This window comes from Capra hircus, chromosome 24 (genome assembly GCF_001704415.2).
Source record: "Capra hircus breed San Clemente chromosome 24, ASM170441v1, whole genome shotgun sequence".
Lineage (NCBI taxonomy): Eukaryota > Metazoa > Chordata > Mammalia > Artiodactyla > Bovidae > Capra > Capra hircus.
The window spans coordinates 2,416,859-2,433,647 of NC_030831.1; the positions used below are offsets into that span (position 1 = coordinate 2,416,859).

The 16,789-nt window shown below is 47.1% G+C and overlaps 1 protein-coding gene across 3 annotated transcripts in view; it reads right to left on the minus strand.

The window, feature by feature from the left end:
* ZNF236 (zinc finger protein 236) overlaps positions 1–4,847 on the minus strand; it is a 69,814-nt gene extending 64,967 nt beyond the window's left edge. For all 3 annotated transcript variants that reach the window (XM_018039622.1, XM_018039621.1, XM_018039623.1), the window contains exon 1: positions 4,722–4,847. In XM_018039622.1, the coding sequence (XP_017895111.1) occupies positions 4,722–4,776 (55 nt within the window). In that variant the 5' untranslated portion in view covers positions 4,777–4,847. The remainder of the gene's footprint in view (positions 1–4,721) is intronic.

Genomic DNA, 16,789 nt, shown 5'->3' on the forward strand with positions numbered 1-16,789 from the left:
CATCTGCCAGCCATTACTACCGCAATCCCTGGAATGGCTGTGACCTTCCAAGTTCTGAAGCACCACAGTGACGTTCCAGAGTGATAAAGGCATTCAGGGCTGGTATACACTATCCCTTACCTTCTACAATAAGTAGCCTTCATATTTACTTAGGCATAATCTCTTTAAAACTAAGACCTCTATCTTAGTCACTGCATAGAAAGACTGGATGTTCCCCTAAATAATAATTTTCAGACAATTAACACAATAAAAGCAGTTCTCTCTGCATTTCACCATTCTGCCCGATACCTACATATGTACTTCATGCCTTTTTACCCCACCTGCTATATGTTCTCTGCCAAGTATTTTCAATCAATGCAACAATGAGCATTAGGAAATAATAATGATTAGCAATCACATATTTCCAAAAAGTGTGCAGAGATAGTGTTTTCGTATGACAAGCATACCACCAGCAGTTTGTAAGGCAATCTGAGGCAGTGTAACAAGAACTCATAATTTTCCTGGCTAGGTATTTACTTTACAAAGTCTTATAGTATACTTGAAATTTAGATGAGGTACTAGCACATAGACAGACATAAGGACCAATGGAACAGAATTAAAGGGTCTAGAAATAAACCCACACCACCCATCACCAACTGATTTTCAAAACGGGGGCCAAGACCATTCACTGAAAAAACAGTCTCTTCAACAAATGTTATGGGGACAAATGGACATCCACATGTAAAAGAATCTATGTGGACCCTCACTCCACACCACACATAAAATAACTTAAAATGGATCAAAGACTTCAATTTAAGGAACTAAAGCTATAAAACTCTCAGGAGGAGATAAGAGGGAAAAATTTAATGACTATGTAGTGATGATGAGGCTTACTTCTTTACTTATGGCCTGTGCAGTGCTTAGTCGCCCAGTCGAGTCCAGTTCTCTGTGACCCCACGGACCTGCAGCCCGCCAGGCTCCTCTGTCCATGGGATTCCCCAGGCAAGAATACTGGAGTGGGTTGCCATGTCCTCCTCCAGGGAATCATCCCGACCCAGGGATCAAACCCAGGTCTCCCACACTGCAGGCCGATTCTTTACTGTCTGAGCCACCAGGGAAGTCTACTTATGGCCTAAAGCTGATTATTACCTTAAGAAACATTTTTATGCTACCAACAAGGGATTAATCTCCAAAGCATGCAAACAGCTCATACAGTTTAATATAGGAAAAACACAAAACAAAAAAAAAAAAACAAAAAACTCAATCAAAAAATGGGCAGAAGTCATAAACAGAAATTTCTCCAGACATAAACAGAAATTTCTCCAAAGACATACAGATGGCCAACAGGCACATGTAGAGATGTTCAATATTGTTAATGATCAGAGAAATGAAAATCAAAACTACGATGAGTTATCACCTCATACCAGTCAGAATGACCATCATCATAAAGTCTACAATTGCTGGAGAGGGTAGAAAAGGGAACCCTCTTACACTTGGTGGGAATATAAACTATGGAGAAAGTATGAAGCTTCCTTAAAAACTAAGAACAGAGTTGTGACATGATCTTGCAATCCCACTCCTGGATGTATATCCAGAGAAAACTCCAATTTGAAAAGATATATGCACCCCAGTTTTCCTGCAGCACTATTTACAATAGCCAGATGGCCATCAACAGGAGAGGGGATAAGGAAGATGTGGTACATACATACATGTATATAGATGCACACACATCATATATATATACACATACACACATGTATAATGGAATATTACTCAGTCGTAAAAAAGAATGAAAGAATGCCATCTGCAGCAACATGGAGGGACCAAGAGAGTATTATACTAAGTGAAGTAAGTTGGAAAAAAACAAATATCACATGATATCGTTTATATGTGGAATCTAAAAAAAAAGATACAAATGAGCTCATTTATAAAACAGAAATAGACTCATAGAAAACAAACATGACTATTAAAGGGAATGGATGCGGGAACAAACTAGGAATTTGGGATTAACATATACACACTACTATATATAAAATAAACCACAAGAACCTACCATATAGCACAGAGAATTCTACCCAGTATCCTGTAATAAACTATGATGGAAAGGAATTTGAAAAATAATGTGTATGATAATCACTTTGCTGTACACACGAACCTAACACAACATCATAAATTAGCTATAGTTCGATATTTAAAAACTGTTATCGACATTTTTGAGCAGGCCGCCCCCGGGTCATTTTTGGAGGTTTCAGCTCTGACATCGCTTTCCCTGGGAAGCCTGACTTCCAGCGCCTGTCATCTGCTGCCATGAAGTGCTCCTGCCATCAGAGGACACACACTGTCCTGGGAGCTAAGGCAGAGACCTTGTCTCTGTTGTTAACCCTTACGCCCCTAGCCCTCAGCACAGTGCCCACCTATGACAAGAAGGGCTTTAAAATACTAGTTGAAGAAATGAGTTAACCCATATGCAGGGCTTTATACTGATCACGGCAGAACAATGCACTGCACACTTTGGACTCCAATGTAGATTCAAACTCAATTCTGACACCAGCTAGGTGCACCTTCCACATCACTTAACCTCTCTGAGCCTCATTTCCTCTATCTGTAAAAATCCCCACCTACCTTCCAGGTTTTTCTTAGAATAAAATTCACAATGTGTGACACCAAAAAACAAACAAAATAATTTCAGATCATGAAAAACATTAAAATCGTAAATTGTTAGTGCAGCGGTCCCCAGATCTTTTCTTTCAGGACATTCTTAAATATCAATGAGGACCCCGCCCCCCCAATCCTAACTTTATATAGGCTATACCTATCGACAGCTGCCCTACTAGAAATTAAAACCAACAACTTTTAAAACACTCATTCACTGAAAAATAAATGTATTATGTTAACAAAAATATTTTTATGAAAAACATACTCTTCAAAAGCAATCGGAAGAAGTTTTCACTTTTGTAAATGCTTTTCAATGTCTGGTTTAATAGAAGACAGGAGGCTCCTCACATCTGCCTCCGCATTCTCTGTTGTTCCTGAGTGAAATTCAGAATAGGAGGCCTCTGCCACCTTGACTACTGCTGAGTCATCAGTTTTGCCCCCAACAGCCCGTGTATGATTAGTGCAGATGATAACCCAGTGAAAACGTCCAACAGTCTTAGTACTACTAAGAAAACATCTACCTTGCAGACCCCTAAAAGTGTCTCCAGGAACTCCCAGGGGTCGGTGAACGACAGCTTCAGAACCACTATGGTACAGAATGGCTGATGGGGGCGCCATTCACTTTCAGAAAGGTCTGAGGAGACCACTCCTAGGAAGCTGAAGCACAGGACCCTAAGACTGAGGCAGGGTTGGGTGCTCAGAATAGGGGTGCGGAGACACACCAGCACCTTCAACGAACAAAGGGCTGAGTACAAGGGCAGAGAAAGGAGAGTCGGACAAAGGCCGGGTCAATGAGGGTCCTGCCCGGCAGGGATCTTAAATTAAAGGGTCGAGAGACCCTTCGGATAGTTTGAATCCGGATGTGGCCATCTCATTTACGTTTTCGAGAGCTGCCTCAGGCTGACAGGGGATGGATTTACAGGACAGGACAAGCAGAGACCAGTCAAGGCTCCCACGGAAGCCAAGGCGATAACCAGTGGGCCAAGGAGTCACCCTGGAGCGGGGGAGGGGGGGAGAAGGAGGCCAACCGAAAGCGCGTTTCTGAGGAGAAGCTACAAAGCCACGGGCTGTCTCGGAGAATAGGATAATTACTCTCTTTAGTTTGGGACTTGAAATGCCAGGTGAACAGGGCGTGATGTCACTAGTTTGACGGAGAGGACTGTTGGAACAGGAGGTCCCAGCCTTATCCCAAGGCAAACTGTGTCTTTTTTTCCTCCACCCTAAACCTTCTTCCAAGTAGACAGTTGAAAGACACTGCACTTCATTTTCTGCAGAAGTCCTTGTCAACAACAAGAATCAATAAACTTCAGAGAATAAGTCCTGAAGACCTCCTTCCAGACTGCGTTCGGCACGCGCGCGAGCTCCGGCCGGTCACGAGCCGCCCCGCACACTGCGGGGGCCGGCCAAGCGGGTCTCGGCCCGGGGGAGCGCCCGCCGCCGGCCCTAAGGGTGCGCCCGGCGTGCCCTTAGCCTGAGGCTGCGGCGGGCACAGCGGGACCCACGGCTCGGCCGCGCTTCCAGAACGCCGTCCTCCCGCTCCTCAAGCCCGGGCCCCCGGGCAGCGCGGGCCCGGAAGGCGGCACCCCCCGGCGCCGGCCCCGCCGCCGCGGCCCCACGTGTCAGCGGGGGCCCCCGCACCGGGCCCCCAGCCGCTGGGGCCGCCCGGCGCCCCGGGGCCGGCGCCTTCTCCTCAGAAAGGCCTCCCACGGCCCGCGGGAGCCGGGCCGGGCGGGCGGGGGCGCGCGAGGAGGACGGAGGAGGGGAGGGCGGCGGCGCGCGCCTCGCCCCCGGCCCCGCCGCCCGCCCGCGCGGCCCAGAAAAGTAGGCCCAGCCCGGCGGAGGGGCCGGCCGCGCCGCGCCGGTATCATTCCGCCCGCGCCCTTCGGCCCGGCAGTCGGGCGGCGGCGGCGGCGGCAGCGGCTGGCTGGCGCCTGACGCCGAGGGGCGTCCCCCCCAGGCCCCGGGCCCCGACCCGGCCCGCCCCGCCGCCCCCGGCCCGGCCCGCTCCCGGCGCCCCCCGCGCCGCATCCGGGGACTATATTCGCGCGGAGCGGCACAGCGCGGCCGGCCGGGCCGGGGCCGCTTACCGGTGTCGCCGCGCGCCTTGCTCTCCTTGGGCTTCGGGGGGCGGCCCCGCGGCATCGTCGGCGGCGGCGGCGGCCCACCCCTCGGCCGCACACACACTCACACACATACACCCGGCGGAGCGCGCACGCGCGGGGACCGGCCGCGGAGGCGCGGCGCGCGCCCGGCCGGGCGAGGGCGGCGGGCGGGGCGGCCCGGGCGGCCGCCGAGCCCCGGGCGAGCGCCCGCGGGCCTCACGGCGGAAAGACGCCCGAGCGAGCGGACGGGAGAGCTCGACCCGCGCCAACTTCGGCGGGTTCCATGGCCCGGCGGGCCGCGCTAGGGGCGTTGGGCGCGGGCGCGCGGTGGGGGCGGGGAGCGGCGCCCTGCGCATGCGCGCTCCGCCGCTCGGGCCTGGGCGGACGGAGGGCAGCGGGTGCCGGGCGTAGGCGCGGGCGGACGGACGGCCTGGCGGGCGGGTCTCCCGAGGTGCTGGGCAGCCGAGTTCACCCGGCTGGTACGGCCATCGGTAAAGTAAGTGGGGGAAATGTGTGTTAGTCGCTCTGTCGCGTCCGGCTCTCGGTGGCACCCTGGGCTGTAGCCCGCCAGGCTCCTCTGTCCATGGGATTCTCCAGGCAAGGATACTGGAGTGAGTTGTCATGCCCTCCTCCAGGGGATCTTCCCGATCCAGGGATCGAACCCAGGTCTCCCTCATCGCTGGCGGATTCTTTATCGTCTGAGCCACCACGGAATGCCAGAGTAGGAAAGGTGCCCTTCTAAAGGGCAGAGGTGGTGAGAAGGAGCTTTTCAGGTGGAGGCAGGTAAAAGCAACCAGCCAGCCATGGCTTCTGCCTGTGCCCCTTGCTTGATCTCCGACCTGTGTGTTGATGTGCGTTTTCCAGTTACAGGAAAGCAACGCTTCATCTCCCAGGTTGTTTCAGGAAGGCTCTTGAAAGCATCCACGTACAAGCCACAGGGCCAAAAAGCCTGGAGCCCGAATTTACCCAAAACATCCATCATGGGCCCAGGAAGACATACCCAGAAGTCACTCCTTTGGTGTAAGCCACTAAAATGTGCAGTTGCAAATATGTAGATCTTTTCTTTTTGTTGCTGCCCACATTTTCACAAAATCCTAACAGGAAGGTGACAGCTAAGTGTTAAGTGAGGCCAAGTAAGCCGAAAGAAAGGAGTCTTAACATTATCTTAGTAGCCTCAGAAAAATTAATTCGAAGCCATAACTAGTGACCACCAACTACATGCAGGGTCTTTTGAGGGAATACCACGCTTAACAAAACAGTCTGTCTCCCAAATTACTCGGAACCTTAAGACAAGAACCTTAAGACAGGCCTAGAAAAAAAAATCCACAGTACCTTCAAAAACAGAACAGTTAATTTCAAAAATAATAGGAAAGACCCTCTTAATTAGAACATAGTAAATGGTTGGGTACTAAAGGATGGAAAAGGGTTTTCTATGTGGAGTCAACAGGGTTCACTTCAGTCGCTCAGTAGTATCCGACTCTTTGCGACCCCATGAATCGCAGCACGCCAGGCCTCCCTGTCCATCACCAACTCCCTGAGTTCACTCAGACTCACGTCCATCGAGTCAGTGATGCCATCCAGCTATCTCATCCTCTGTCGTCCCCTTCTCCTCCTGCCCCCAATCCCTCCCAGCATCAGCGTCTTTTCCAATGAGTCAACTCTTCACATGAGGTGGCCAAAGTACTGGAGTTTCAGCTTTAGCATCATTCCTTCCAAAGAAATCCCAGGGCTGATCTCCTTCAGAATGGGCTGGTTGGATCTCCTTGCAGTCCAAGGGACTCTCAAGAGTCTTCTCCAGCACCACAGTTCAAAAGCATCGATTCTTTGGCCCTCAGCCTTCTTCACAGTCCAACTCACATCCATACATGACTACTGGAAAAACCATAGCCTTGACTAGACGGACCTTAGTCGGCAAAGTAATGTCTCTGCTTTTGAATATACTGTCTATGTTGGTCATCACTTTTCTTCCAAGGAGTAAGCGTCTTTTAATTTCATGGCTGCAGTCACCATCTGCAGTGATTTTGGAGCCCCAAAAAATAAAGTCTGACACTGTTTCCACTGTTTCCCCATCTGTTGCCCATGAAGTGATGGGACCGGATGCCATGATCTTAGTTTTCTGAATGTTGAGCTTTAAGCCAACTTTTTCACTCTCCTCCTTGACTTTCATCAAGAGGCTTTTTAGTTCCTCTTCACTTTCTGCCATAAGGGTGGTGTCATCTGCATATCTAAGGTTATTGATATTTCTCCCGGCAATCTTGATTCCAGCTTGTGTTTCTTCCAGTCCAGCGGTTCTCATGATGTACTCTGCATATGAGTTAAATAAGCAGGGTGACAGTATACAGCCTTGACGCACTCCTTTTCCTATTTGGAACCAGTCTGTTGTTCCATGTCCAATTCTAACTGTTGCTTCCTGACCTGCATACAGATTTCTCAAGAGGCAGGTCAGGTGAAAGTCTGGTATTCCCATCTCTCTCAGAATTTTCCACAGTTTATTGTGATCCACACAGTCAAAGGCTTTGGCATAGTCAATAAAGCAGAAATAGATGTTTTTCTGGAATTCTCTTGCTTTTTCCATGATCCAGCAGATGTTCGCAATTTGATCTCTGGTTCCTCTGCCTTTTCTAAAACCAGCTTGAACATCAGGAAGTTCACAGTTCACGTATTGCTGAAGCCTTGGAGAATTCTGAGCATTACTTTACCAGCATGTGAGATGAGTGCAATTGTGCGGTAGTTTTAGCATTCAACTTAATTGAATCTGTTAGATGCTTTGTTATCCATCCCACTCCTGAAAAACTAGACATATAATTGTGTAAAAGGAAACAAGCTAGGTTATTCAACCTCCCAACATCGGCTAGCAAGTGAACGGCAAATGGAATTTAGCAATTATTAACATTTCCTGTTTTTCAACTTCTTAGGATGTTCTATCCCTGGGTCAGTAAGATCTTCTGGAGGAGGAAATGGTAACCTGCTCCAGTAGTCTTGCTTTTGAAATCCCAAGAACAGATGGGCTACAGTCCATAGGGTCAAGAAAGAGAGAAGACTTAGCAATTAAACAAAAGTATGTTTTACTGCCTTAAGTAAAATAGTTCTAATCTTTATAATATGCCTTCAAGGTATTATTTTAGAGATGAGATTCTGAGGAGTTAAGTAATTTGCCTAAGGCCACGAAAACTTTTTTAGCTAACCTGTGTGTGTACTCAGTCATGTCCAACTCTTTGCAATCCCATGGACTATAGGCGCCTCTGTCCATGGAATTTTTCAGGCAAGAATACTAGACTGGATTACCATTTCCTCCTCCAGGGGAACCCAAGGGTCAAACCAGCATCTCTTGTGTCTCTTGCATTGGCAGATTCTTTACCACTGCACCACCGGGGAAGCCTGGGGCCACATGGTCTTAGGCAAATCCAAGACCCAAACCAAATCTGCTTATCTGTTAATCCCGTGCTCCTAGCTGCACCCAAGCAAAAATGTACACAAGGTTAGCCAAAATATAACAGTTCTTCCATATGAATATTATGACTAGAGTTCTATGGAAGGGTGAGAAAATAGGTTGGAGGTAGATGATAAGACTCCTTGGCTTTTGGTAAATCAATCTGGGTAATGATGTGTTTGTGAATGTATACTCTCTTGTTCCAAAAAGGATTTGAAGCGCTTTATACCAAGACAACGGAGAAGGCAATGGCACCCCACTCCAGCACTCTTGCCTGGAAAATCCCATGGACAGAGGAGCCTGGTAGGGTGCAGTCCATGGAGTCGCTAAGAGTTGGACACAACTGAGCCACTTCACTTTCACTTTTCACTTTCCTGCACTGGAGAAGGACATGGCAACCCACTCCAGTGTTCTTGCCTGGAGAATCCCAGGGACGGCGGAGCCTGGTGGGCTGCCGTCTATGGGGTCACACAGAGTCGGACACGACTGACGCAACTTAGCCGCAGCAGCAGCAGCAGCATACCAAGACAAAATAAATAGATGAAGAAATTATGACAATAGAAAAAAAATTAGAAAATCAAAGTAAAGCACCTGGACTAATAAAATCTTGTGTAGCTGTAAAAGGTAAATAGAAAATCAAACTCCAGGTTCTTAGCCCACATAGAGAAGCAGAGATGACTAATTGCGATCAGTCACTTACTCATAAAAGAGCAGTGTCCCTGTCACTGTGCCCCTTGGTGGACGCTGCTCCCACCACACATGCAGGTCTGTAGGGACCGTGTTTGAGAGCGTATCATCTGCAGAGGCAATCCTTACTTCTTCCCTTCTCATTCAGGTGCCTGTTATTTCTTTTTCTTGTCTAATTGCACTGGCCAGGTCGTTCTAGCACAGTGCTGAATGGAAGCGGTGAGAGTGGGCACCCTGTCTTATTCCTGGTCGCAGTGGGAAAGCTCTGAACACCTCACCATAAGTATGATGTTTAGCTTTCTTTTTGTCACATTCTTTCTGTACTCAGTTTGTTGATAACTTTTATCATGAAAGATGTTGAATTTTGTCAAATGCTTTTTCTACATCTACTGAACATACAGTTTCTGCCGTTCATTCTGTTAACGTGGTAGATCCCATTTATTGCATTTCATTGCTTTCCAGGGACAAATTCCACATGATTATGGTTACATGATCCTTTTACTATGCTGCTGAAATCAGTTTGCTAGTATTTTTTTTTTTTAACATTTATTTGGCTGTGCTCGGTCTTAGTTGTGGCACTCAGGATTCTTCGTTGCAGCATGTGGGATCTAGTCCCAGGGAAGTCCCAGTTTGCTAGTATTGTGTTGAAAACGCTTGTATCTGTTCATCAGGGGTATTGGCCGATAGTTTCCTTTAATGTTTTTATCTGGCTTCAATTTCAGGATAATCCTGGCCTCGCAGAATGAACTGGAGTGTTCTGTTCTTCAGTTTTCTCAGTGAGTTTGGGAAGGATTGGCGTTAATTCTTCTTTAAATGTTTGGTAGAATTCACCGGTGAAACCATCTAGTGCTGGCCTTTTTTTTTTTTGGTGGAAGATTTTTGATTACTGTTTAAATTTTGTTACTTGTCATTTTCTCCAAATTTTCTGTTTATTCGTGATTCAGCCGTGGTAGGCTGTGTGTTGGTTGGTTTTCTAGGCTCATCCACCTGGATGTCTCAGTTCAATGGAGAACTGGCCTTTTCTTTTCATTTTTAAGTTGATAACTGTATCAGGTATTAAAACAAGGGTGTAAAACATATGCTCCCCAGAACTACCACACGGGCACAGCTAGCAAACAAGACCAGTCCCATGGTAGATCCCGGGAATGGCCTCCCCAACAGACACCTGGGCTTTCCCAGGTGGCTCAGTGGTAAAGAATCCACCTGTCAATGCAGGAGATGTGGGCCAGGAAGTCACATGATGTGGGTCAGATCCCTGCGTCAGGAGGATCCCCTGGAAAAGGAAATGCAACCCACCTTAGTATTCTTGCCTGGGAAATGCCAAGGACAGAGGAGCCTGGCAGACTACAGTCCATGGGGTCACAAAAGAGTAAGACATGACTTAGCAATTAAACAATTCTAGGGAATACAAAAAAAGCTGAAAGAAAGGTCAAATGAACACATACACTGACACCTAGATTCAAGAGTCAATATTGTGCCGTATTTGTTTTATCCATTTTTTTTCTTTCTTTAAAACTACCCAACAAATTGAACTTGACTCTGAAATCCACCTGAAACAAACTGCCTGGAGTACTTGGAGAAGCAAATGGACTTAGTTTGGCACCTAAGAAATTTGAAGTAATAATAATAACATGATAAGTAGATAAATAAAATGGTTACTGGGCACATAGTTTAGCACCTAAGAAAATTGAAATAATATGATAGCAGAAATAATAATTTGTTCAGTTGCTAAGTTGTGTTCGACTCTCTGCAACCGCACAGACAGTAGCCCACCAGACATCTGTGTCCATGGGGTTCTCCAGGCAAGATTACTGGAGTGGGTTGCAGTTCTTCCAGGAGATCTTCCTGACCCAGGGATCAAAGCTGCACCTCCTGCTTCCCCTGCATTGCAGGCAAATTCTTCACTGCTGAGCCACTGGGGAAGCCCATATAACAGCTTATAAGTTGATAAATAAAACGGTTACTAGCTATAAGCTAGAACGGCAGTAACACCGATCTGCCTCATCTCATGAATTTCTCAAGAAACGCTCAGTAACCCAAGAAAATGAGCACAGGCCCACACGGATGAGACAGTGTGAGGACAAGCAGGAAGCTGACTGGGGTGAGTGGATGTGGTTGTTCAGTCGCTCAGTCATGTCCAGCTCTTTGTGACCCCGTGAACTGCAGCACGCCAGGCTTCCATGTCCTTCAACTCCCAGGGTCACATCAGCACTGGTGTGCTGCAGCTCATGAGGTGAGGGGACGGGGGTTTGGTAAACTAGACTGCTACCAGGAGCATGACTGCAGAAAACACAAGCAGCTGATGTGAAGGAGTGACAGTATTCAAGCACCACTCAAGTAGGGAAGCAAGTGGGGCGTGGCGGGCTGGTGTCTGGATAATACGGCAAGCGCGGCTCGCTGGGGACGTGGGTGGGTGAGGGACAGCTGTGATGAAGTGGAGTGGCGTCACCGCAGAAGGACAAACGATTGCCTAAGAACTTCCGCGCTTTCCTCCCCGAGTCCTCAGAGTGCTGACGGAAAACAAGAGGTATCAGGCTGCGTGAGCCCAAGAAGATGGCCTTGCCTTTCTGGGTCTCAGACCGAACAAGAAGGCCGAACTGTCTGAGGTCCCGAGCAGTACTAACTCTGTGACTGTGCTGTGCTTCAGCCATAAACCATCAAACTGTCTCTTCCGGGAGAGGTACCTGAGCAGGACACCGCCGGGGGCCAGGGTGGCCAGTGACCACAGGTGTGAGCGTTACACTGGGCTGTAAGAAAAATGAAAATGGGCTGGTGATTCGCTAGCACACTCAGTCCCCAGCTTCACTGAGGTGGTTCAGTGACCTGCCCCTCTCTGTGGAGACCAGGAGCACCCTACCCCATTTGCCCTGAGTCCTAGACAGCCAGCCCCCGGCCTGTGCCTCTCTCTGTGTGTCATCTTTCCACAGCTTTTTTCACTTCTGTTTGTGGCAAGATACATTGTTCAATTTCATGCTATAAACAGTTCCTGTTATGTGATCATGTTATAATTTTCTTATCTCTTCTCCTGTTGGTAAAATGTAGGCTATCTCTGCACATATTTTTATTGTTATTACAAATAATATGGTTCTGAACACCCTTATACATGTGTATATATTAATATGCTGGGTTGTAGAAGTGGAGTTACTGAGATTTAAAATGATTTTCCACTGTGATTGCAGTAATTTACATTCTTACCAGCAGTGTGTGAAAATACCCTTATCACCATCTGGTACGGCCAGACTTCTTAATTTCTGTCAACCTGTGGGGTCTTATTTTTCTAATTTCTAGTGAGGTTAAACTTTTCATTTGCTTTTCCTCTTCATTGATTGGCCTATTCATATTTTTGCCAATTTTAAACATTAGGTTTATCTTTTTTACTATAAAATCTATAGTAACTGTATCCTGAACACTAATATTTTATGGACAAATGTCTTTCCATTCTGTGGCCTATTTGGTTTGTCATTTGAGAAATTCAAGTTTTCATTTTAACATAATTCCGTGGACCAGCCTTTTCCTCTTTTCCCAAGGAGAATGCACGCTGTCCATCGCGATTCTAATTCTCTTAGAGACCTCCCCCAGCCCAAGCCTGGATCCCCACCTCATGGTGAGGGGACCTGGGCGTCCATCCGTGCTCTGAGCCCTCCAGTTGCCTTCCCTCTGCCTGATTCAGCGTGTCCCCCAGCCCTGCCTGCACCCGTCACCTCGATACTGTCTGGGCTGTCTCCCCCACTAGATTTTAGATGTTTGAATCCGTTCTCCATCCAGGTGGGGAGATTTGAAGGGGAGGCAAGGCCCCTGAGACTGGGGACCAGCACCGGGGTGGGCTGGGTGTGAACGCACCACCCGGGCTGCAGGGCTGTGGCGAGCAGGGCTGTGGCGAGGCGGGGTCTCAGTGGTGAGCTGCGGGGAGGGAGGGGCGGGTCACCTTCAGCATCCCCTGCGCCAGCATCCCAAGGCTGCCGAGCCCTGCCCCGGGTGCCTGAGCTCCCGTGCCCAGCTCTGTTCCCGGGTCAGTACATCGGGGAGAACAGTGTGCACTTGGAGAAGAAAGAAGGAAGAGAACCAAATGGAGAAAATTCAGGAGACAGAGTTGAGGAGGAGGCGCGCCACCTGGTGGCCCATCAGGCTGCCTGCACTGCACGCGGAGCCGCAACAACCCGGGCCATCTAGGATCCAGGCCCGACCTCCAGCGTGAAGCCGAGATTGGCACATACTGGCCGCTTACGATACCAATACTCATTAAACAAGGAGTCTCAGGGTTTCTTTTAATTAGTAGGTTTCTATTTTTACAGTTTTACATTTTCAGAAAAATTGAGCAGCTGATACAGGGAGCTCCCGTGCACCCTTGCCCCAATAGACAAAGTTTTTCCTACTAACACCTTCCTTTAGTGTTGCCTGTTGCAATTAATGAAAAAATACTGACACAGTACTGTTAGCCAAACTTCATACTTTAAGGCCCATTTTTGTACAGTTCTGTGGGTTTTGATGCTTGTAATGAATCCACCATTATAATATCAGGACAGTTTCACTGCTTTTGAATTTCTTGGTGTTCTCCGTAATCACCCTTCTCTTCCCACCCCTGAATTTCTGGCAGTCACTGATCTTTTACTGTCTGTCACCTTTTCCGGAATGTCACATACAACCATGCAGTATGTGTCCTGTTTCAGATTGGCTTCCGTTCAGTTCAGTCGCTCAGTCGTGTCCGACTCTTTGCAACCCCATGAATCGCAGCATGCCAGGCCTCCCTGTCCATCACCAACTCCCGGGGTTTACCCAAACTCATGTCCATTGAGTTGGTGATGCCATCCAGCCATCTCATCCTCTTTCATCCTCTTCTCCTCCTGCCCCCAATCCCTCCTAGCATCAGGGTCTTTTCCAATCAGTCAACTCTTCGCATGAGGTGGCCATAGTACTGGAGTTTCAGCTTTAGCATCAGTCCTTCCAATGAACACCCAGGACTGATCTTTAGGATATACTGCTTGGATCTGCTTGCAGTCCAAGGGACTCTCAAGAGTCTTCTCCAACACCACAGTTCAAAAGCATCAATTCTTCGGTGCTCAGCCTTCTTCACAGTCCAACTCTCACATCCATGTGACTACTGGAAAAACCATAGCCTGACTAGACGGACCTTTGTTGGCAAAGTAATGTCTCTGCTTTTCAATATGCTATCTCGGTTGGTCATAACTTTTCTTCCAAGGAGAAAGCGTCTTTTAATTTCATGGCTGCAATCACCATCTGCAGTGATTTTGGAGCCCCCAAAAATAAAGTCTGACACTGTTTCCACTGTTTCCACATCTATTTGCCATGAAGTGATGGGACCAGATGCCATGATCTTCATTTCCTGAATGTTGAGATTTAAAGCCAAATTTTTCACTCTCCTGTTTTACTTTCATCAAGAGGCTCTTTAGCTCCTCTTCACTTTCTGCCTTAAGGGTGGTGTCATCTGCATATCTGAGGTGACTGATATTTTCTCCCGGCAATCTTGATTCCAGCTTGTGCTTCTTCCAGCCTAGCGTTTCTCATGATGTACTCAGCATATAAGTGAAATAAGCAGGTTGACAATATACAGCTTTTATGTACTCCTTTTCCTTCTTGGAACCAGTCTGTTGTTCCATGTCCAGTTCTAACTGTTGCTTCCTGACCTGCATATAGGTTTCTCAAGAGGCAGGTCAGGTGGTCTGGTATTCCCATCTCTCTCAGAATTTTCCATAGTTTGTTGTGATCCACACAGTCAAAGGCTTTGGCATAGTCAATAAAGCAGAAATAGATGTTTTTTTGGAACTCTTGCTTGTTCGATGATCCAGCAGATGTTGGCAATTTGATCTCTGGTCCTCTGCCTTTTCTAAAACCAGTTTGAACATCTGGACGTTCACAGTTCACATATTTCTGAAGCCTGGCTTGGAGAATTTTGAGCATTAGTTTGCTAGTGTGTGAGATGAGTGCAATTGTGCGGTAGTTTGAGCATTCTTTGGCATTGCCTTTCTTTGGGATTGGAATGAAAACTGACCTTTTCCAGTCCTGTGGCCACTGCTGAGTTTTCCAAATTTGCTGGCATATTGAGTGCAGCACTTTCACAGCATCATCTTTCAGGATTTGAAAAAGCTCAACTGGAATTCCATCACCTCTACTAGCTTTGTTCATAGTGATGCTTTCTAAGGCCCACTTAACTTCACATTCCAGGATGTCTGGCTCTAGGTGAGTGATAACACCATTGTGATTATCTGGGTTGTGAAGATCCTTTTTGTATAGTTCTTCTGTGTATTCTTGCCACATCTTCTTAATATCTTCTGCTTCTGTTAGGTCCAGACCATTTCTATCCTTTATCGAGCCCATCTTTGCATGAAATGGTCCCTTGGTATCTCTAATTTTCTTGAAGAGGTCTCTGGTTAGGTCTCTGGCTTCTGTTAGCAATGTGCATTTAAAGATTTCTCCATGTCTTTCTTTTTTTTTTTCCCAGCTTGCTACCTCATTTCTTTTTATTGCTGAGCTGAGTAACATTCCAAAGTCTGGATGAACCATAGTTTATTTATCCATTCACCTACTGAAGTGCATCTTGTTTGTTTCCAAGTTTTCACGACTATGAATAAAGCTGCTTTTAAACATCCATGCACATTTCTGTGGGGACATAAGTTTTCATTCCCTTGGGTAAACACCAAGGCGCATGCTTGCTGGATCACATGATAAGGCTATATTTAGTTTGATGAGAAGCCGCCAAAGCAGCTTCCAAAGTGGCTGCACCATTTTGCATCCCCAGTGATGAATGGAGCTCCTGTTGCCTTGCACACTCCCAGCACCTGGATTCTGGTCACTAATAGGTGTGTCCTGGTTCCTCACTGCTGTTGTGATTTGCAATTCTCTAGCGACATATGATTCAGAGCATCTTTTCCTATACTTATTTGTCATCTGCATATCTTCTTTGCCCAGTTTTTAAATTGGGTTGCTTGTCTTCTTGTTGAGTTTTACCTTTGGTACCAGTTTTTTAACCAATATGTGTTTTGCAATAGTGGCTCAGATAGTAAAGAATCTGCCTGCAATGAAGGAGACAGGTTTGATCCCTGGGTTGGGAAGACCCCTCAGAGAAGGACATGGCAACCCACTCCAGTATTTTTGTCTGGAAAATCCTACAGACAGAGAAGCCTGGCAGGCTACAGTCCATGGGGTCACAAAGAATCAGACACAACTTAGTGACTAATATTTAATATGCATTAAATAAATAGAGATATTTAAATAAAATACTTGGTGTGTCACTTAAAATAATTTGCTGTACTAACTGTTGTATCTATACAACATTTTCGTTTATATTATTTAAATCTCTCAAAGAGAAATAGTAACACAGAATCATTTCTGTGGACACATGATTAAAACAACCCTCACAGCATCCACGGAAGTTCACTTCTCATAAACTGCAGCTTCAACTAGGCATCTCCTTTCAAAGAGATGGGCGATTGCGACCCGTGGTGCAGGGGGCTTAACACACGCTAACATTTGTTTAGCACTGTCTGCCTGGAAACTCACTCACATGTGCAGGTTTAGATTATATTGATTTCTTAGTTTTTAAATACCTTAGTCCATTCAGGCTGCTATAACAGTACCACAGGCTGCGTGTCACATGAACAGCAGACATCTCTCTCTCATGGCTCGAGGCTGGGAGCCTAAGGTCAGGTGCTAGCATGGCTGGGCTCTGGGGAGGCTCTCGTCTGAGTTGCAGATGGCCGCCTTCCTGCTGAGTCCTCATGCAAGAGAATAACACAGGCACTAATCCTACCACAAGTGATCCACATTCATGACCGAATCACCTCCAAAAAGCCTCACCTCCTAACACCATCATATGGGGAGTTAGCTTCCAACCCATGAACTTGGGGGAGGGACATACATGTTCAGGCCATGTGCTAAGTCACTTTAGTCGTTTCTGACTATTTGCGACCCCATGGGTTGT